Below are 21,340 nucleotides of genomic sequence, written 5' to 3'. Positions count from 1 at the left end.
TAGTTAAAAACTTGTACATGGGACACAGCAAGACAATTCAAACTGACATTTTCCTTAGCTGATATTCGATGGCCCACGTGTTGCATATTCAACCAATAGAAAAGGTGTAGCCAAGCTGGTAAATAAATCGAAAACTCCTAGTTAATCACATTTCATAATCAAAAATACCAGTCTCTCAGTTATTGTCTTCTTACCAGATGTCCTTAACGCAATTAAACTCCTCTAATTCACTTACCTTCACCCATCTAAATGCATGATAGTTTCAACAGCATTTTTAAAAAGGAAGAACATTAGACTGCTGCAACACAGCACATATCGTGAAGGTACCTCCCTGAAGGAGAGAAAGAAGCCAGCAAAATGCCATCACCACCCCTTGTGATGGCTTAACGTCACAGAGTCAAGCATCTGCACGGAGTACAAGGAAGCAGGGACTTTCTGTGCTGTGCTTGTCAGAACAAATCCACAGCTCTAAGATTGCAAGGGTACTGCACCTGCTGGCTATGGTGGAATTGGGACTTTGGAAAGTTAAATTTGCAAGCGGGAAAAGTAAGAGACACAGGTTGATGAGGTGCAGCCGGGCTGGGGTTGCAACTGTCTTACAGAACCTTTCCTCTACATCCAGCCCCAGTACACTTTACTGGAAGCATACATAAGGATTGCTTTACTTCAGTTGCTGTATTCACTTACCACTGACAATAGCAAGTTATCCAACTGCGTATTATGCAAGAAAAGAAGACAAGCAGAAGTGCATTTGCAGTCACTGTCGATCCTCAGGATTTCAATTCCAAATTTTCCTAACTGAAGGAGTTACAGAAATAACTAGTTAAGAGTTGTAATTTAATTTACATAATTTCCAGCACTATGTACTATTACTCTAAGACACTTACTTAGACCTCAGTTCAAGAGGAAACCACCTCTTGCATTTACATCAGGCAAACAAGGATTTAGGTAGGCTTTTTGTATGTGTTGGGACTATGCATGCAATATGGCAAGTAAGTTTTGCTAGACCACATTCAAATATCAAAGGAAAAAAAACCCCACATATACTTCAGAGACTGTCTTTGGATCACACAGATCATCCTGGCATCACAATAATGACTGTTTCCCAGGACTTATGTCACTAAATAATGTTTACTCAGTTTTTCATGATGCACAGAGCGTTTTCTGTTTGAATACACTGGCTATTAAAAACATCTTAAAGTGAAGAATCCATGATCTGCCAACTACTACCTTAATTAATAAGAACAGAAATGTTTAGATGAATGCTTAGCTTTTAACACACACACGCAAAAAATACTGTTACAAAATGCAAAGCATCATAGTGGCAGTGAGGTGGTTTCTTGACCTTACAAATATTACTATTTACTTAGTACATACTTACTATTGCTACTCCTACTCCTCTTCTTCTCAGCCACCCTGCCCTCTAAATGACACAGCTTGGAGAAATTTTTTGAAGTGAACTTCTGGAACTACAGTCTTCATAAATGCTTACTAAAATAAGGGAAATGCTGAAATAGTCCTTGCCTGAAAATCAAAGGTGGTGTTAGGAATCATGGTACAGTAAGCTTCGCAAAGCAAAGTAACTGTCATTGAAGACAAAAAAAAAAAAAAAAAAAAGACAAGACACTTGAAGTCATCTTCCATCAGAGTACATGATTATAGCTACAAACAGCTACATCAATAAGGATTAAAATCACAACTTACATTCAAATCTCTTTACAACAGTGTTTTGACATTTTCTACATGCCTTTTCCTTCATTTTAAAAGAGAAATGTAAATGAAGTATCAAAAACTATACGAGAGGGTTTTGTTTCTTTAGTTTGCCCTGTTTTTCAAGTATAAAATGTGCGTGATCTTTGCTGAAATTTTGCTCTGTAGCTATGAAATTTGTATTTTAAATCATAAAATGCAGTATCCTGTAAAATCTGATACTTTTCCATAAAACCTCTGACTTCTTTGTTTTGCAGTATTTTGGTACTTTATGTCGCAGGCTCCAACCATGGAACGTCAGTGAAAGGTAGACTGTGGTTATCCAGAGCAAAATGAAAATGTTTCAGCTCAGCATTACAACTGTAACTTTTGCACAAACCTGAGCTCGAGTAGGAACCCAAATCAAAATCACCTAATTGGCAAGATTTGCTTGTGTTGCACAAGGATTGCTAGAGTCATTACAAACCCTTTTTGTTTGCTTCTAAATGCAGAGATGTGAAAAGGTCTGACAACCAACAACAGCTATTTGCTGGCAATAGCAATGCCAAATTCACCTTCAAGATGGACTTCAGTATAGGGAGGTTGCTTTGTCTGGCCAGGGTCAGAATGTTATTTCTTTGTTTGCTTGTTTTCTTTTAAGTAAGGGATGTCTCAAGCCTGCTTTAATGTGCTCAAAATCTTTCCTAACACAGCCCACTCCTTCACACTTAAGTCAACTCCTGAGATTTCAAACCTAAGGCAGAAATCCTTGGCAGAAGGTTGAAAGATCAGAAAACATCAAGAAACCTATTCTGCATCAAAACTTCAGATTTTAAGTGTGTAGTGTTTTCATTTACTGTTGTGAACACATGAACTGATTCATATTGTCTCAACTCAAGAATTCCATCAGTGATAAAATGACAGTGACAACTCTGTAAGTAGGAACTTATTTCATTTGAGAAGGGATGGAGTAAGCACATACCTTGAGACGGTAATAGAACTGAAACAACTCACTTTTGGCAGTTCATGCACTAAGTCATGGGGGAACTCAGCCTGGTACATACACAGCAAGAATATTTCCACCTTCTTTTATATCTATCTATTTCCCAGCACTTCCTGCCACATCAGTTATTCAGAAATTGTTTGCTTTATTCGTCACTTCAGTATTACACAGCATTGCTCATTGCCTTCACAGTTTGCTGTTTTCTCTGTGAAATTATTTATGGTTTGTATAGCACTGTTTTATCAACTGCCATTACCCATGCATCTTCACAAGTAGCATCACTCAGCCCCTTCCAATAAAGGGTAGCGATGCACAATGCCAAAACAGCAACATTAATATTTTCTGCAACAAAAAAATAATTCAAATATCATATTTTATCTTATTTGGCAAGACAAGTTTATTTAAAATACATATATATTTACTACGCCAAGTAAACTTCAAAAACGTAACCCAAACTGTCTTATTTCTTACACTGATTGGCACCCTGGTGGGAGCAGTGATAAAGATGACCTGGTTAGAAAGGGAAAAACACTGAACAGAAGATGTCTGCTGAAATACTTACCAAGAAAGTGCCTGCTGGCCGAGGAACTAGAGTATCCTGGAGGAGCACACCTTTGAAGTGCAGTTGGGCACCAAGAAACTGGAGAAATCCTGAGATATCCCTGAAATGCACAAAACCAAGAAAATGTAACAGCAACTTATCATCTTCAAAGGTGGAAAATAGTCTGGAAAAATCAGGAAAAAAATCTGAGAAAGTAGGAATTGGTAAATGCCATTGGCTGTTCTAACTGAAAGATCAGGAAAATGGCCCGAAAAAATAAAAATTGATCCAAGAAAATAGAAAACATCATTATCTATTGTCTGTCTCATGTGATGGTGTCCTATGCCCCTTTATGTCTCTGCAATAAAAAAATTACTTGCCTTTTACCCAAAATGAAGCCTCTCTCTATGAGAACTTCCCATGCACACGCCCTTTTCTATGAAATCTCTAGACAGGTCGGACCCTCATGGGGACACACCTGGCTGCCTCCAAACTCTGTGATGCCGATCATCTTTGAACCAAGAACTTGTCCATTCTTGATTGGTCCCACTTTTGATATCTGTTTCATTGGTCCCGATTCTGCGATCAGTTTATATGTGTGCAAATAAGTAATTGATCGTAAGTGTATGTGCTGCTTTACTAGTGGTAATTTTGTAATAGCCTGTAATACTGAAATATATACCTGATTTGTTATTGATTGCCATTAATATTGATTGCCGTGACTGTTGAAATGTTTATTTGCTCTCCTGGTAGTAATTTTGTGGAAATTTGTAATAGGTTATCTACTTACTTTACTGATCATAAGCGTACTTGCTTTCTTAGTGGCAGTTCATAGTGATATGTAAAACAGTACAGAAACTTAGGAAATAAAGCCTCCATGTGCTTGGGTATTAAGGAATCCTGCAAATCCATCATTGTGATCTCTGTGCACCCACATATGACCCTTTAAGGTCATGAGACACCCCCAGGTTTCACTGATTGTTTGGGCTCTAGGTAAATGCTCCTTTTCATGTGGTCACTGAAAAGTTTTATTTGTAATGAGTCATGTCCTCATTCACCTGGAAAGTAGTCATTAAATTCTGTAAGAAAGTGAACATACATAATCTATAAGAAAGCCACCTAGCAGATGCTACTTATAACTTCATCACTGAAACTCTTAATTGGTTATCAAACAACAGGTGCAGCTAATAATGCTAAATAAGAGAGCAAGCACAGTCCATTCCCTAGTCCTGCTTGTCTTTCTGTATGCAGGTGTCAAAACTGCATTAAAATTACAAACTTCTGGTATTTTATAAACAGTGATACAAACATGAGGTTGTAAAATTACTTTTCAAATGGTCACTCAACAGCCCTACATAACTTGAGAGCAAGCAAGTGTGCTTTATGACATAGTTATACAAGCTGCAGATGGGGATGGCAAACAAGACAGTGCTGCATTTAGGAAGGAGAAAAGTATATCCTGCTATTTTAATTACTGTTTTAATTTACACAGAAGACTGTAGTAAATTTTGTAACCATCTAAGAACAACTGTGTCTATTAAATTAAATTTCAGAAGCCTTCCATGACTGAGCACCGAGTCTTTAAACAGAACTAGTTCAGCTACAGTACAACAAAAACAACATGTCTAAGATGTAATAAGGAACAAAATGATTTTTAATCAGAAGTACAGAGAAAGCCAGCAATAGTAGCTGAAACCCAATACCTGATAAATTCAGATCGCCAAAAGCCAGAGCTAATCATCATCTATTTTCACTTCATTTGACAGTGAAGGATATGCAGGGAAAAACAGAAGTGTGTATAACAGTTTCTTCATAAAAACAGCTTTAACATCTTTTTGTAAATTCAGATAGTGATGCCACAAACGTACCAGATTGTAAGTTCCCTTTCAGCTGGGTGTCCTGGTTTTGGCTGAGACAGAGTTAATTTTCTTCCTAGTAGCTGGTGCAGTGCAGTTTTAGATTTGGTGTGAGAATAATGTTGATAACTTACTGATATCTTTGGTTGTTGCTAAAGTAGTGTTTATACTAAGTCAAGGCCTTTTCAGTGTCTCAGGCCCTGCCAGCAGGAGGGCTGGAGGGGCACAGGAAACTGGGAGGGGGCACAGCTGACCTGAACTAGCCAAAAGGATATTTTGTACCATAGGATGTCCCGCTCAGCATATAAAGCTGGGAGAAGAAGATGGAAGGGGGGAACATTTGGAGTGATGGCCTTGTCTGCCCAAGTAACCATTATGTGTGATGGAGCCCGGCTTTCCTGGGGATGGCCGAATGCCAGCCTGCCCATGGGAAGTGGTGAGTGAATTCCTTGGTTTGTGCATGCAGCTTTTGCTTTACCTATTAAACTGTCTTTACCTCAACCCACAAGTTTTCTCACTTTCCACCTTTCAGTTCTCTCCCCTATCCCACCGGAGGGGAGCGAGCAAGTGGCTGGGTGGGCCTGAGTTGCTGGCTGGGTTAAACCACAACACTGAGGAAGCAGCATCATAATTCACAAAATAGCTGAGGTCTGGGAGCTCATCTAGCAGCCATCCTTCCCCTCCACTCCCACACATTCAGCTCCCTGAGCAGAAAGGCAAAGACAATTTAATAACCCCATGGTTACGTTAGCACTCCATTCCGTCTGCCAAATGAAAAGTGGAACTACTGACTCTCACCCACACTGGAGGGAGCATACTCTTTTTCTCAGTGTGTACTAGTGACGCTAACCCAAATCTGAGAATCATTCATGCGGAGAGGAACAAAATCAGCTGGGTGCAACTGCTGACATGACCAGAGTTTGCCTTCTGAAGACCAGAAGAGGTCAGAACAACTTCCTAGAAAGAGCAAAAAAGCACACAAGGAAAGGATTTCTCTAGAACTCCATTCCAGACCTTGTGCTGGAATGTGCAGTTAGTTAAATTTGAGGGTGACATCTTCAGAGCCACAGTCTGACCACACCTTGTTTGTCTTCAGTAAGCCTTAGCAAGGTAATGGGGGTAACATCAGTTTTCTGAATCCAAATATAAAGTACATACACTCACAAGATGTGGTTACACTCAAACTACTGAGTTCTTTCATAGAATCATAGAATACCTCAGGCTGGAAGGGACCCACAAAGACCATCGAGTCAAACTCCCTGCTCCTCGCAGGACTACCTAAAACTAAACCGTATGACTAAGAGATGCTCCTTGCACTCTGACAGGCTTGGCGCTGTGATCACTTCCCTGGGGAGCCTGTTCCAGTGACCAACCGCCCTCTCAGTGAAGAACCTCTTCCTAATGTTCAATCTGACCTTCCCCTGACACAGTTTCATTCCATTTCCTTGTGCCCTATCGCTGGTCACCGGAGAGAGGGGATCAGCACCTCCCCTGCAGCTGCCCCCCTTGAGGAAGTTGCAGGCTGCAATGAGGCCACCCCTCAGCCTTCTCTTCTCCAAGCTGAGCAAACCAAGTGACCTCAGCTGCTCCTCACAAGTCTTGCCCTCGAGGCTTTTCACCATCTTGGTCGCCATCTTCTCAACACACTCTGATAGTCTGGTGTCCTTATATCGAGGTGCCCAAAACTGCACACAGTGCTCAAGGTGGGGCTGCACCAGTGCAGCGTAGACTGGGACAGTCAGCTCCCTTGACCAGCCAACTCTGCTGTGCTTGATGCACCCCAGGACATGATTGGCCCTTCTGGATGCCAGGTCACACTGTTGACTCATACTTAAGTTGCCATCAACCCAAACTTCCAGGTGTCTTTCTGCAGAGCTGCTCTCCAGCTTCTCATCCTCCAGTCTGTATGTATAACCAGGATTGCCACATTCCAGGTGGAGAATTTGACACTTTTGTTAAATTTCATACAGGTGGTGACTGCCCAGCTCTCTGGTACACCCAGATCTCTCTGTAAGATCTCTCTCTACCCTTGAGGGAGCCCACAACTCCTCCTAGTTTATTACCATCAGCAAACTTGCTTAACATACATTTAATTCCTGTGTTCAGATCGTTTATAAAAACATTGATGAGAATAGGCTCTAAAATCAAGCCCTGGGAAATACAAGTGGTGACTGGCGTGGTATAACTCCATTTACTTTTAACTCTTTGAGCCTGACCCATCAGGCTCACCCCAGTTGCTCACCCACTGTACTACAGACTCGTCTAGCTTTGTGCTGGATAGGTTATCCAGAAGGATACTGTGAGAAATAGTACCACCAGAAGCTTTGCTAAAATCCAAAAATAATGCATCTATAGGCTTCCCTTGCTCAACTAGATGGGTAACCTTGTCATAAAAGGAAATTAAGTTGGTTAAGCAGGACTTGAACCCATGCTGCCTATGACCAATGACTGCGTTGTATCTCAAGTGCTTTTCAATACCTCCCAGAATAACCTTCTCCATAATTTTACCAGACACCAAAGTGAGACTGACAGGCCTGTTATTAGCAGGGTCTTCCTTCTTTCCCTTGAAAATTGGGACATTTGCCAGCTTCCAGCTGACTGGGACTTCTCCAGGCTCCCAAGACTGATGAAAACTAATGGAGAGATGTCCTGCAATGACATCCACCAGCTCTTCCAGTACTTTCAGATGAATCTCATATGGCCCCATAGAATTATGTGAATCCAGCTGGAGCAGCAACTCTCAAACAAGTTCAGGGTAGGCCGGGAGTTTATCACACACACACGCCAGTCAGCAACACAGGGCTCTGGGCGTCCTGGGACCCATCATCAGTGTTGAAGGGAGCTGAAGGCATTAAACATGTCTGCTTTGTCTACATCCCTATTTGTGAGGTGATGAACCTCATCAAGCAATAGACCGATGTTCTCTCTGATTCACCTTTTCATCAGCCTGTTTCAGTTCATTTTTGAAACACTCCACACAGCTCAATCATAATGTTAGACCATAAAAATACTTCAGTATTTTCTATTTTCTCATCATTAGTTACTCAGCTTTGAACAACTTGAGCAATACAACTCAGTAAAATGTAGCAGCATGGTTGTCAAAGACTATCTGTTGAAATACAAAGGTATTTACCCTCAAGAAGTTAGAACGTGTAATTGATCTAGCAATAAAAGTTTCAATCATTAGCAGAATGAGTCCAGGGAAAAGAGATCAGTGTCTTTCCAGAGAAATGTTCAGTTGAAGGCTTGATAAAATCAACCAAGTGACCAACCAGCTCATCTCTCCCTTTCTCCCATGTAATTCAGGTGGGTGAACACAGGACAGAGGAGTGCTGAATTTGCTGTTCTTTTTGAAACCCAGTCTATTGCTGGTTGCGCTCAGTTAGAGAAGCCTCTTCTCTTGCAACTCTCCATTCTAACCCTGCTCCTGAGCTGTGACAGTATTCAGGGCTGGGGGGTATTCCCTCTTTCCAGTAAACAGCTGCAAGACAAAAAATCCTATGAAAAAGATGTCAGAAAAGTAACCAACGTGCTTTTTGTCTGTAAATATTTGCTCTTTGAAAAGATAATTTTAAACTATATTTCAAAGACAAATCAACCCAGTAATTCCCAAATGACCTAGAAGTCAAGGAAGATGCTATGTGCAATAAATCCCCACTTTTTTGCATAAGCAGAATATATAAAGAATATCCTTTCCCCAAACAGAATACCCAGCATTACATCCCCTTCAATCCAATGCACAATTAACTATTTTAATATGTTATTTACTATTAAATATTTCAGTTCATGACAGTCCACCTTAATACTTAAAAATATTAGATTCTGGGGCATAAGGTAATGCACAACTAGAAAAATAATTAATTTTCATTTAAACAAATACAATTTTTACCAGTAAAACAAAAGTATGCATTCCTGGCACTGCAGTAATGCATTTTAAACATTCACCAGCACAGAGAGACCACTGCAAACTGTTACCTGAAGGAACTTCTTTTCCTACTATTTTTTTCAACCAGCAGCCTATTAAAAAGCCAGAATTTTAAGTTTTATATTAATATTATGATTAAATAAAACCAGAACATGAACAACAGGCACCACAGTGGTAATGACAGCATCTTACACTGGCTGCTCTGCAGCTTAATTATGTAGGTACTGAAGAAAAATCTGCATGTTCGAAAAAAAATCTTACTAAATGGAAAAAAAGATAAGTATTAATTTTCATAACAGACAAGACCAGAGACACAAAGAACTGACAAGTTTAGCAAGCAGACTGGGTGTCATGTAACAAATACTAGCTTTCAACACAGAAGTAATGAATCCAGTAGAATTTGTAATACAATCGGCTGCTTTTACTCAAGTGGCAGAAAATCAGTTAGCCAGTCAGATAAAAGTCTTCAGAATTTCATTTTAGTAGTCTTGTTAGAAATCAAGATCTTAAATAGCATTTGTTTTCCATGGTTTAATCAGGTTTCCATTTGTGTAGATGGTATCTTACACCTGCTTCCAGCTCTGCCTTGGCAAACTCACTTGGTACAATAGCATGAATGGTAAACATCATAATAAATCAAATTACCATAAGATCATAGAATCATAGAATGGTTTGGGTTGGAAGGGACCTTTAAAGGTTATTTAGTCCAATCCCCCTGCCACAGGCAGGAACATCTTCAACTAGATCAGGTTGCTCAGAGTCCCTTCCAACCTGACAGTGAATGTTTCCAGGGATGGGGCATCGACCACCTCTCTGGGCAACCTCTTCCAGTGTCCCACCACCCTCATCTTAAAAAATTTCTTCCTTGCATTTAGTCTGAGCCTACCCTCTTTTAGTTTAAAACTGTGACCCCTTGTCCTATCACAATAGGCCCTACTAAATGTCTGCCCCATTTTTCTTATAAACCCCCTTTAAGTATTGAAAGGCTGCAATAAAAGTCTCCCCAGACCCTTTTCTCCAGGCTGAACAACCCCAACTCCCTCAGCCTTTCCTCAGAGGTCCTCTCCTCTGACCATTTTTGTGGCCCTTTTCTGGACTTGCTCCACCAGGTCCGTGTCCTTCTTCTACTGAGGGCTTCACAGCTGGATGCAGTACTCTAGGTGGGATCTCACCAGACTGGAGCAGAGGGAAAGAATCCCCTCCCATTGACCTACTGGCCACGTCTCTTTTGATGCAGCCCACGACACGGCTGGCTTTCTGGGCTGTGAGTGAACATTGGCTTTTGGGGGGTATCATATGTATCCAGCTTTTCACCCACCAGTATATCCCTAAATTCTTCTCCACAGAGCTGCTCTCCCTTCGTCCCCCAGCCTGTACTATGAATACATTTCATGTTAAGGTCAGTGGTTCTGAAGCAATGGAACACTAGATTGCCAAGACAAATGTCCACCTTCAAGCACTACTGAAAGCTTATGGAATAAGAAGGCTCTAGGAACAGCCTTCCCCCCAACAGAAAACTCATTTTGTGTGAGGTCTCCCAAAAGATACTGCCTGATTAAGTCACGCAACTAAAAGTAGCCACAGATTTCTTAGCAGACACAAGGAAGTTCAGGTCTATTAGCAGAAATGAAATAAAAATAGTGAAGTAAGGAGCAAGGATACTAAAACTTTAAGGTTTCTATGAACATGGTCTTCATTACGATCTATTATCATCCTAAGTCTTCAAAACCAACAAATCCCCAAAACCAGGAAAATGTGTTGCTCACATGGTAATTTAAGAGCAGACCTCTTACACTGCTCCATACTTTTCAGTAAAGATTGTTAGGATTTTAGGTAGAACTTGCAAAATTGTTCAAGTTATTTCTACCACTGATACCCATCTTTCATGGCCACACTTAGGCAAATTACTTTTGTGGGACATTCATATTGTATTTCAAATAATTTCCAGACCTGGGGGAAAATGCAAGTCACAGGAAACAGATCAAGGACAAAGTTCTACCCTACTGTCATCCACAGATGTTGAGCAGCCTTTGGCACACTCATCTTTCCAAAGTATACCATCCTCCACCAGCACTGCCTGAAGTTAAAATAAATCATTACCTCTGCATTCAAATACACACTGATAACAACGTCGACTCAAATTGCATCTACTGTATGTACATTTAAAGTGACAGAATTACACAAAAATTGAGTTCTTGTATTCAGCTAAGGATTTCCTCACTGTGTTTAGTTTACTTATTCACTACATGAAATTTTCATTCATTTCCCTTTAGAAATAAGAATTACCTATTTTCTAGAGGATTGTAATTTATAAATACATGTGCACTATTTAAAAAATGAAACTAGTATTTTTCAATATACATAAGCATGCAATTATTTTCTTGAGTAATTTTGCTGTTTCCTATGAATTCATGAAAGTCTGAAGTGGAAATGAAGCGGGCAGACAAAACACAATGTAGGCAAATTTTATCAAATTCACATATAGCTTTATTCCTATATTCAAGTATGTGAGATGGGGTATTAACCTTAAATAAGGACAACATCAAATTAGAATTAGACAAACATAAATTATTTTCTGCTCAATAAAAATCAAAGTGTTGACTGATTGCCTAAATCAAATAATGACTTAGTACTGGATGCATAAAACACTCTTTAAAAGCTACATAACTTTAGAATAAAACTTTAAAATCCTGTATTTTGAAAAATATTTCACTTAAGATCTTGAAAATGTTCCCGTTTCTCTGTCTTTAGCAATTAATCCTACTCAGAAACACAGTTTGGAAGACAGAACTTCAACACAAGTAGTTTATTTTCTAAGTCGCTATCATAAAAAATTACCAGGAGAACAAGTTACATATTTCAAGTCCGCTTTATTTTTGTGATAATTTGTTGTGATGGTTGTCAGTCAATTACTCCCTACTTGTTTCAATAACCTCTGTCAAGACCATTACTTTTGTTCTCTTCTAGATAAGTAGCTCTTTTCTGAGTAAAAGTAGCAAACAGTGTATCCATCATTCCCAAAACTTCTAGTAGTTCTTCTTGATAGTCAATCTCTTTTCCTATGGCTTCCTGAAGTTTCAAGAATTGTCTATCAACAATCGCTGACTGCCCAACCACAGGCTGATAAATGTCTGTAAAGAAAAAGTCATTTAAGAATCCACATGACTACAAAAATGTGAAGATTGTATTAGCTAGTTAGAGATGCATTTAAGGAGTCTTGCGCAAGTCCAACATCGTGGACAAGTAAGACATCTTTAATGGTGTTCTGAAAACAGTTTTAATTATGTATGTACTCACAGTAACAGTTAAAAAGTTAAACTAACAGAAACAGAAGTTTTTACAACCTCAAATACTATTTTTACCTCTCTGGAGAAGTGGAAGTCACTTGTACTGTGGAAGTATAGAAACAAGAAGTATCAAAGATGCTTAGAGACCATAACGAGCTTCCTGCAGCCACTGCCTATCAGATACTGACTGTGATCAGTTATTTAGCAGTAACTTTTTGAATCATTCTTTTGACACTTGAGTTCATACTTATAAACAAATCCACAAAGGTTTGGTTTCCTAAAAATGTAACATTTTTACATTGATTCCAAGTTAGCTACAGGGCTTTCAGAATCTTGTGTGTGTTGTACTTACCAGTGATCATATCTGCAACAGTCACCAGTACAGAAGTAAATCTAGGCTCAATCACACGCCTGCAAAATTAGAAGACATCCCAATTTTACTGGTTTTGCCAGCCATATTCCTCCCACCAACAAGCAGCTTTCTCATACAGGCATACAGATAACTTTTTCTTCATCATGGGACAGGAGTCAGAATGCAAGTCAAAAAAACCCTACATATGTGGTGTTTACCATCCTCCTTTCAGGAAGGCAGTGAGAGTTGGAGGACTGACAAACAACTCACATATATGAAGACTCGAGTTTCATCGAAGAGACAGAAAATAACAAGACTAAGAATGTCTGGCAAAGAAGTAAAAGATACTCTCTCATACTATCAGCAAAATTGTTTTGTGCTAACAGGTAAACTATTTCAGTACTATCCCAGACCCTGGTACCAGAAAACAGAAGGCATATGAGATTTCAAGAGTACCACTATTCCACCCATGACCTGTTGAGACTCTGTGGCAAAAGAAATACAGGTCTCAAAATAGTCAGAACTCAGGTTAAAATAATACCTTGCCACAAAGGTAAGAAGGAGATTAATTTGCTTCTCATCTCGGCCTGCAAGCGCACTCCTCAGTGTTCCTCTGCGATGCAGCTCCTGCATGACTGCAACAGTAACTTCAGGAGTATAAAGCCTGATGGGTGGCTGGAGATATACAAGAAGAGTTTAGTACCAAAGCAACACCTTTACACACAAAACAGGGCTAATATCAGCAAAACCAAAAAGGAATGCATGCAAGTTTGATTCCTTTCTAGTCATACACTGAAATAAAATCAGTTTGACATACAGAAAAAATCCACATGAGATGACAGCACACAACTCTGAGACAAAAACCAATGCCTTACCTCCAGTACTGCATCAAGGGCCTTGGAAGACTGAAAGCTCTTCAGCAGCTTGTCATATTTCCTCAAAACACGTTTTACAGGTTTACTGACACAAAAATCTTCCTAGAATTGAAAGACGAGTTCAGAATAAGACACATACACACATGATGGATTAGATGTATTACCATATCTTCCCTCCCTTCCCTGTCTTCGACTTAGCACGCTCAAAAAAAAAAACAACCCAAAACTTTTTGAGCAGTACTTCAATATACATTTTCTTACCACCCCATACCTGTTTTGGCATGTAACTTCTTCCTTTCACATAGGTTCTATATGCTGGTTGTCTTTTCTTTTGAGACTTTTCTTTCCTCTCTTCAGGTTTTCTGTGTTTAACATTTAGTACCCCATTGGTCATACCCACAACTATGGTTTCATCTTCAGGCTGAAATGAAGAAATCACAGTTAGGAACGTAGTCTTTTATTTGATGATGCAGGCTCTATCATGCAGATTTTAAGTTTTTATGCTTCATGATAAAGTACCATGAAGAATATCTAATCACAGTATCATAGTAACTTAAGTTGGAAGGCACCTCAATGAAGTCCTGTGCTCAAATACCTTGTTCAAAACAGGGACAACTTCAAGGCTATGACTGTAAGCAACACTATCCATCTAATAAACCTTTAACAAATACCTAGAGGGACTACAGCCTGAGTAGTGAATCAAGCTCAAATATGCATTAACATCTTTGTGTAAGTATAATCTGTGACAGTTTTTTTCAACGGTGTACAGCTGCCCTTGTCTATTACATGCCATAGATCAGACATTAACATCACCGGTAAGAAAGCTATCATAGAACAGCAGAATTTTGAGAAACAAGTGAAAGTTGTTCAAAATACTAGTCACTGGTAAATTTCACCTACATAACAAAGGTTGCATGTATTTGATGCTAAAGATTATAATTTTAGATGATGCACTGGAGAAAAACACGGATCTGCTACTATTAACAGATAACTCTATGAAAACATTAAATGTTGGCTGAATACTCAACTGCTGGTGAGAAGAAAAAGAAAACTAAAAAGCGTTAGGAATTACTTCAGAAGAAATAAAAACTAGAAAGTCACTATGCCACTGAATAAATCCATTGTTTACCCACATCTTAAATCCTATGTGAGTCACTGTCAAAAAACAGTAGCAGTTTCAGAATAAAAGTATCAAAAAAAACCATGGAGAATAAAAGATTGGCTTGATTTGAGACAGAACTCTTCAATATGGGAAAAAAAAGACAATCGAGGAGGGATATGATAAAAGCCTGCAGAATTATGACAAGTATGGATGGAGATCAGCTGGTCAACGTCTCATTTAGGGGCATCAAATGAAGCTAATGAAGGTTCAAAAGAAAAAAAGGAGGCAATTCTTTGCTCAAGTAGCACAAAAGTGGAACTCCTTGTCAAGGAATCTAATGAGGTTTAAAAGTTTGTCCAAGCTCAAGGGAGACTGGGCAGGTTTATGTAAAAGAAATACTTTGAGATACACAGGAATTACACTCTGATGAGCTAATTTCTCATCTGAAAATTAGCCTGGAGGTTGGGAGAGTATCAGGAAACTTATCATACACACTTGCCCTGGTTTTAGTTTTCTATACACATCTACTTCTGGCTACAGCTGAAAGCAGCACCTGGAATTAGACCAGCCTTTGGTCTGACCCAGTTGAGCCAGTCTTATGTTCTCATGTGACCATTTAAAATTCAAGTGTTTTAGTCAACAGGAAACAAAATATTTTGTTTCAAAAGATACACACACAGCTTTAGAGATGCCATACTACAGGTACTGCACATTTTGCAGCTGCTTGCTGTAGAGGCTTCAACAGTACAGGGTTTTTTTGGTTCTGTTCCCTTCACTTAAACTAAAATAATTCCAAATTCATTTAGCTCTAGCTCCCTAAGGAACAAGAGAGGAAATGAAGAAAGGAAGACACCCCTTCACATACACGTTCCCCTAGGCTCCAGAAAAGCAGAACAATAGTAAAGTAGCAAATGTAGTAAAGATCCCTCACAGTCCCTTTCACATGTCCTTCAGAGACTACGAAAAAGGGTAACTACATGATGACAGCATTGTTTTAAAAATGGAGATGCTAGCCTCCAAATTTCTGGCCAGCAGGTCACTTTCCCATTGAAACTCAAAACGTTTTGAAGAAATGAGAATCTTGGTTTTCTGTTTCCGGGACAGTAAGATGCATGCCTTGGCAAACAAGTTTGTTTATCCTCATACCTCATGTCCTCTCCTCTCTTCCTCCTCAGAACAACCTGACACAACCTTTTAAGACAAATTCACCCTATTCTAAATTTCTCAACAAATGAACTACTTTCTTTCTTTTATCACTACCACACAAGAGGACTCACAAGGTTCCTTAAAGGCAAAAGATGACTATAATCTTAGTCAAACAACTTCCCTCTAAACTGAATACTTCCCCTATGATAAATACTGTCTTTGATAAATGCACAGTTTTGTACAGATCTAATCAAGTAACATCTGGTATCTGAATGTATTATGTTTAAAAACTTAATGCATTTTTTACTCAGGAGGAATATATTCAGTCACCTCACTTTGCATGTACAGCATTCTGAAACACCCAACAGCAATGAAAGCAAAAATTAATTACTCCAGTGACTTAAAAGGTATCAGTAATTACCCTGCCTAGAAAAACATCTAATACACTTACCGACAACGCAAGACTGAGGATAGATGTTGCATAGTTAAAGCTGTGGACTACTTTGTAGGAAGTAGTACTGTAAATCTTCACATGCCTATAGAAAAAAGTAATTATTAAAACCTCATTACTAATGCCTTGTTGTTGACACTTTACAGGAATTTCATCACACTCAACTTCTATAGATCATTAAAGGAAACTGAGTATTTATTTATACAAAGCATTCTTCAGACTACCACTGAGTTTCTTAGCTATTACCTCTCCTGCAACAAAAAAGTTCCATTAAAAGATACACAGAAGTCAAGAAAGGATTAACCCCATCCAAGAAAGATGAAAATGGGGCAAAGGCAGAAGAAGAAATTGAAAGCAGATGTAGTGACTATCTGACTTCAGCAATGCTTATTATGAATTACTAAGACAGCATTTCTTCAAATTTGTTCTTAAATTTTAAATGTAAGATCTAATGGCAATGTCTGGAAGTAAATCCATAGATATTCTCACACATGTCTGCTCTTTAATGATTTCGTTGAAGGCAGGAAATATTAAACAAATGGGAAAACAAAACATTATCTTACAACAAGTATGAACTTCAGTGTTGTGAGCACTGAATGACAGCTGCACAGCTAGTGTGATCCTTCAGCTTATGCTTTGTAATCATAAAGTCTGAGGAAGCCTGGGAAGTACAGGAGGGAGGAAGAAAACAGACCACTCTCATTTCAGACCACTTTGTATTTCTGATGTTTCAGACACAACAGATTGAGTACTAGTACTCAGCAACTCAACCCAAACAAATGAACAAAAAAAGCACAGAGGACATATTTCACCTGTGCACCTTGGGTGCAAAAAGCAACAGCACAGAGACACAAAACCCAGGCTCTTTAAAGGTGAATACTAATACACTTTCAGTTATTTAAACTGTATTAAAGTAAAGTTAAAACTAGGTACTTCACAGAGACTGAAAAGGTCAGTTTAGAGATTCAGAAAAGTTAATTCTTATTCAGAAGTTCGCCATATATGCATCCTCAAACAGCACATGCAACCCTTACTAACGTTCAGGCTAATATGAGAAGGTTCATGTGTATTGCAGTATGTACCTTGGCCCAAAGGCATATTTTCAACTTATACCTCTAACAGCTGAAAGTGTTTTAAGTGCAAAAAACATGCACAGATTCACACATGTAAAATAACTTTCAAAGGCAAAAAGTCTTAAAGAATTTAAATCACAACACAGACACAAAATATACTAACCTGTCCAGGGATCCTGACAATAACCTTTGCCCAGAGCTGGTAAGGCATAAACAAGTTACAGTTTTATGGTGATTTTTAAGTGAAACTAGCAACTGTCCGCCTTTTAGCACATCCCAAACTTTGACGTATCGACCTCCTGTGAGAAGGAAGCACACAAAACTGTTTGACACACGTACACATTTACACTTCTCTGGAAAAGTTTTCACATAGCAGTACAGTGCCTCCTTTGTAACACCTTTCTGAACCTATTCACCATCCCCATCCATTGTGACCATCTCCTGGGACAAGACACGTTACAAGCCTGCTCTAATTTTTTAGGTCATTCTGCAGGCACAGCTGAACAATTAACATACTCATTACCAAAAGAAAAATATCTAGATACCACTGGGTTACAGGTTTTCTGATGCAATGGCAAGAAGAAACAAAAAAACTTGTCATCATTAAAAAGGGGATACAGTCCCATCTTTCCAAAACTTCTTAAGTATGTTCATTCCTTCACTTTAGCACTGGGCTAATTAAAGTCTGTATCTTGTATTTAAGAATTATTTTATTGGAGTTTTTTTTGGACCAACTACAAGAAAATCAGATCGGAGACAAAAGGGCATTTACCTTCACCCTCCACACCAACACAGATTCCTAAAGATGATCTTTGAGAAATCCACCTGTTGCATCACTTACCACTTCATTACCGAAAGAAAACACACAAGTATTCCTCAAATTAGGGCCACAGAAAATAAACTCGATTTCACTGAAGTACCTGCAGATACTAGAAGCCCACCAGAAGGAAACAGAAGCACACTCTCCACAGGCTGACCATGTTCTATTGTCATGACACTACTTTTTGTTCGTGCATCAAACAGTTTCACAGTGTGATCATAGGAACCTGCAAACAACACCATAAATAGCTTCAGTTACATAATCTCAATTATTTCAGCAACTAAAACAGCTACATCCTATAATCTGAAGTAGCTCCTGCCAAACAGAAACAATTTTGAACCATAAGCTTAGAAATCCCTGTGGTTTACCTTGGTTAATTTGCAGCCTTCAAGCAATACAAGTCTTCTAATTCTACCCTAGCAACATGTCAGGCCTTAAAAGTAATTTAAGTCTGGATTTTATTTCTCTTCAAGTAATCAAGTATATTTATAACAATAATCATCACGCAACCTGAAGAAACCTAGCCTCTTGTGCCTCCTAAAGTAAGGAATACTTTTTTACACAGCAATTTACCACAGATTAATAGAAAGCTACTGCTAGGAAAATCAAAAGCTACTGGTTTCAAGTAACTCCTCACACAACCTTTCATTTTTAAGTCTGCCAGTTCTGGTCTATACAAACTACAATAGTACTACTGTCCTCCTCCAAAACTGCTTAAAACAATTCAGTCAATCCCAACTAAAGGATGCATTCACAATATTTTCTTAAAACTTTCACAGCCCAGTCAGAACAGTCCCATTAACCTTAACAGGCTAAAGCAGTAATGTAGAAGAATGACTGCAGAAGCGTGGCCCTAGAATCTCTGAAGATCTGCACAATCCAGGCCTGGTATTAGAATAGGCCTGTAATCAGAATTGTACTGAAGTTGCTGTGCTGAAGTTAACAAGAAAGGTAGCCTTGAGCTATTCTTGAATCCTGAGACCAAGTAATTATGTTGTGCCAACAGGCCGTGGCTGTAACAAGCTACAGCTGCTGGCAAAGCAGGTGCAGGGCCAAGAAAGATAGGGACCGGTATGGGAAAATAGGGAGTAACAAACTACAAGGCTGCAGCACAGCAACACAATTAGCTACATGGATAGAATGCTCATTTTAGTCATGATAATTAGGGGTGTGAGAACCGCGCATGTTTAGAGACTACTACCCAATTATATTTCTGCTTTATGAATATGCATGTGTATCGGTTCTATATAAGTAGTGTTAGAAACTAATAAAGTTGAGCAAGATGCATAACTCATATTGAGTGTCTTGACTCTGGCGAACCCTTCTTCCAACACAGTAAGATGTTAAAAATTAGTTCATTCAGATCTTCTCTACAAACAGCAGTGTCAAACTTAAAAAGCAAGCAAAAAGGAAACAAAGCAGGAATACAGGTCCTTCATATTTAAAATATAATAAACAAGATCCTACTGTATCAAAAACTATCTTCCTGCATTTTTCTTCAATTCAATCCAGAAGAAGCATATATAAAAAAATTGATTCAAACCTGTTATAAAGACATCTGCGTTCACTTTACTTGCACAGCCGCATCTCACATAGTCAGTGTGTTCACTGTAAGAGACGATGTCCGTACCACTTGGAATATCCCACAGATATGATGCATAATCATCACCACCAGAAAATATTCGGTATTTATCAGACAGGAAGCCCACTACATGAACAGGTCTAGAAACCAAAGCCCACAATATCCAAAGTTAAATTATATACTTGTTTCCAGAAGAATTGGTCTGTATGAAGAGCTTATTAAAGTATTCTCATCAACTTAAAAGTCAAAGCATTTACTGTTGGAATTTACAAAGCCTCTCTTTAGAGATTAAAAACACTTTAGTTTTTGTATTTCCAGCTAGAAAACGGTCATGCTGACCAATGCTTTATCTAGGCACTGATATGATCAGCCTTAAAGGTTTTACAGGTCTACTAGAAGCTCATTCAAAAGCTGTAATTTCTGCTGGGATCAGTATTATTCAGATTTTCAGCAACCGGCAAAGCAGATTATGTAAATACACCAAACATGCTTATGCACACAAAGGAAAAATAACACTGTCTTACTTAGTGTGACCATCAAACTGTCTCAGTGGTGCTCTTCCACTAACGTCAAAGAGGTGAATGCTACCTTCCTCGCTGCCAGCAACAAGCAGATTGCCATCATCTCTATACGTGGCACAATAAGCAGCGTCTTTGAAGCGAGAAAATGTTTTCATTGGCTCCTGAGAATAACGACCGTAAATGTGGATCTAGCAAAACAAGAAGCCGTTAAGTTTGCTCATATGACACCAACTGAAGGACAAGAAGATAAAAAACCTCAGAAAAACCACTTACCCTTGAGGAGGCTGTGACAGCATAGTTATATGGAGGAACTGGGGAGAAGTCAATCTTATTTATCGCACCAAACTCCTTTATCTGAACAGGTGTCTAAAACAATTGCGATAAAGATCATTAAATGCACATAAGCACCATCGAAAAATGAAAAAGGCAAAACAAAACCTATCGTTCCTACAGAAAGCTCCACTCAGAACCGAATCACGTTCCATTCACGCACTACAAGTGCCCCACTAACCGTGTGTTCTGAGGAAATGAAACTCCTCGCTCGCTCACGCGTGTTTCAGAACGCTCTGAGCAGCTGCACGAAAGCGGATAACACGACACCCTTCAGCCGGTACCTGCGCCTGCCGGGCCCAGGCGGGGCGCCCAGAGGCCTGCTCCCGGCCCGCTGCTACAGCGCCGCTTCCCACCCAGCGCCGCCGAGCAGGCGCGGACGGGCACGCAGAGGCCGCCCCCAGCGCCCCGCGGGCTGCTGCCTACCTTGTAGCCCCGCCAGTACACCGTGTCCTGCGTGATCCGCTCCCCGAGCCTGGGGACCGCCGGGACCGCCACCGGCTTGTACGTGGCCATGGCTGCGGAGGAGCGGGTGGCGCCGGGCGGGGCGAAAGCCTGCGCAGCTCCTCCTCAGGCAGCGGCGGCCGCCGCGTTACACCCCGGCCTGGCCCGGCGGGTGCCCCTCCAGGAGGAGCTCGGTGTGGGCGCCGCCAGGAACGAGGGCCCACCGCACCCCGCCGCCTGCGCCGCTATGGCGAGCCCCACGCCAGCCGCGCAGAGAGCCAACACGTGTGGGCGATGCGTCATCAGGGGGCGACTCTCCGCAGCCAATCGCCGCCGCGCCGGG

The 21,340-nt window shown here is 39.9% G+C and overlaps 1 protein-coding gene across 1 annotated transcript; it reads right to left on the bottom strand.

The window, feature by feature from the left end:
• Window positions 1-11,864: 11,864 nt before the first annotated feature.
• UTP15 (UTP15 small subunit processome component) lies at window positions 11,865-21,279 on the bottom strand. Its single transcript, XM_056325398.1, has 12 exons — window positions 20,980-21,279; window positions 20,497-20,589; window positions 20,227-20,411; window positions 19,664-19,842; window positions 18,221-18,346; window positions 17,464-17,599; window positions 16,228-16,312; window positions 13,800-13,949; window positions 13,529-13,630; window positions 13,195-13,328; window positions 12,654-12,712; window positions 11,865-12,145 (listed from the first exon to the last, which is right to left on the bottom strand). Exons 1-12 carry the CDS (start codon window positions 21,067-21,069, stop codon window positions 11,940-11,942), a joined length of 1,545 nt encoding a protein of 514 aa, XP_056181373.1. The 5' UTR covers window positions 21,070-21,279; the 3' UTR covers window positions 11,865-11,939.
• Window positions 21,280-21,340: the final 61 nt, after the last annotated feature.

This window comes from Falco biarmicus, chromosome Z (assembly GCF_023638135.1).
Source record: "Falco biarmicus isolate bFalBia1 chromosome Z, bFalBia1.pri, whole genome shotgun sequence".
Classification (NCBI taxonomy): domain Eukaryota; kingdom Metazoa; phylum Chordata; class Aves; order Falconiformes; family Falconidae; genus Falco; species Falco biarmicus.
Note: the sequence above shows the minus strand (reverse complement) of the source record. Positions and strands in the feature narration are given on the sequence as shown.

Coding starts and splice junctions, on each gene's coding strand:
- UTP15 (XM_056325398.1), bottom strand. CDS start 21,069: ATGGCCACGTACAAGCCGGTGGCGGTCCCGGCGGTCCCCAGGCTCGGG. Junction 12,713..13,194: donor CTTCTTACCTTTGTGGCAAG/GTATTATTTTAA, acceptor CTAATTTTGCAG/GCGTGTGATTGAGCCTAGAT. Junction 12,146..12,653: donor TGTTGCAGATATGATCACTG/GTAAGTACAACA, acceptor TTTTCTTTACAG/ACATTTATCAGCCTGTGGTT.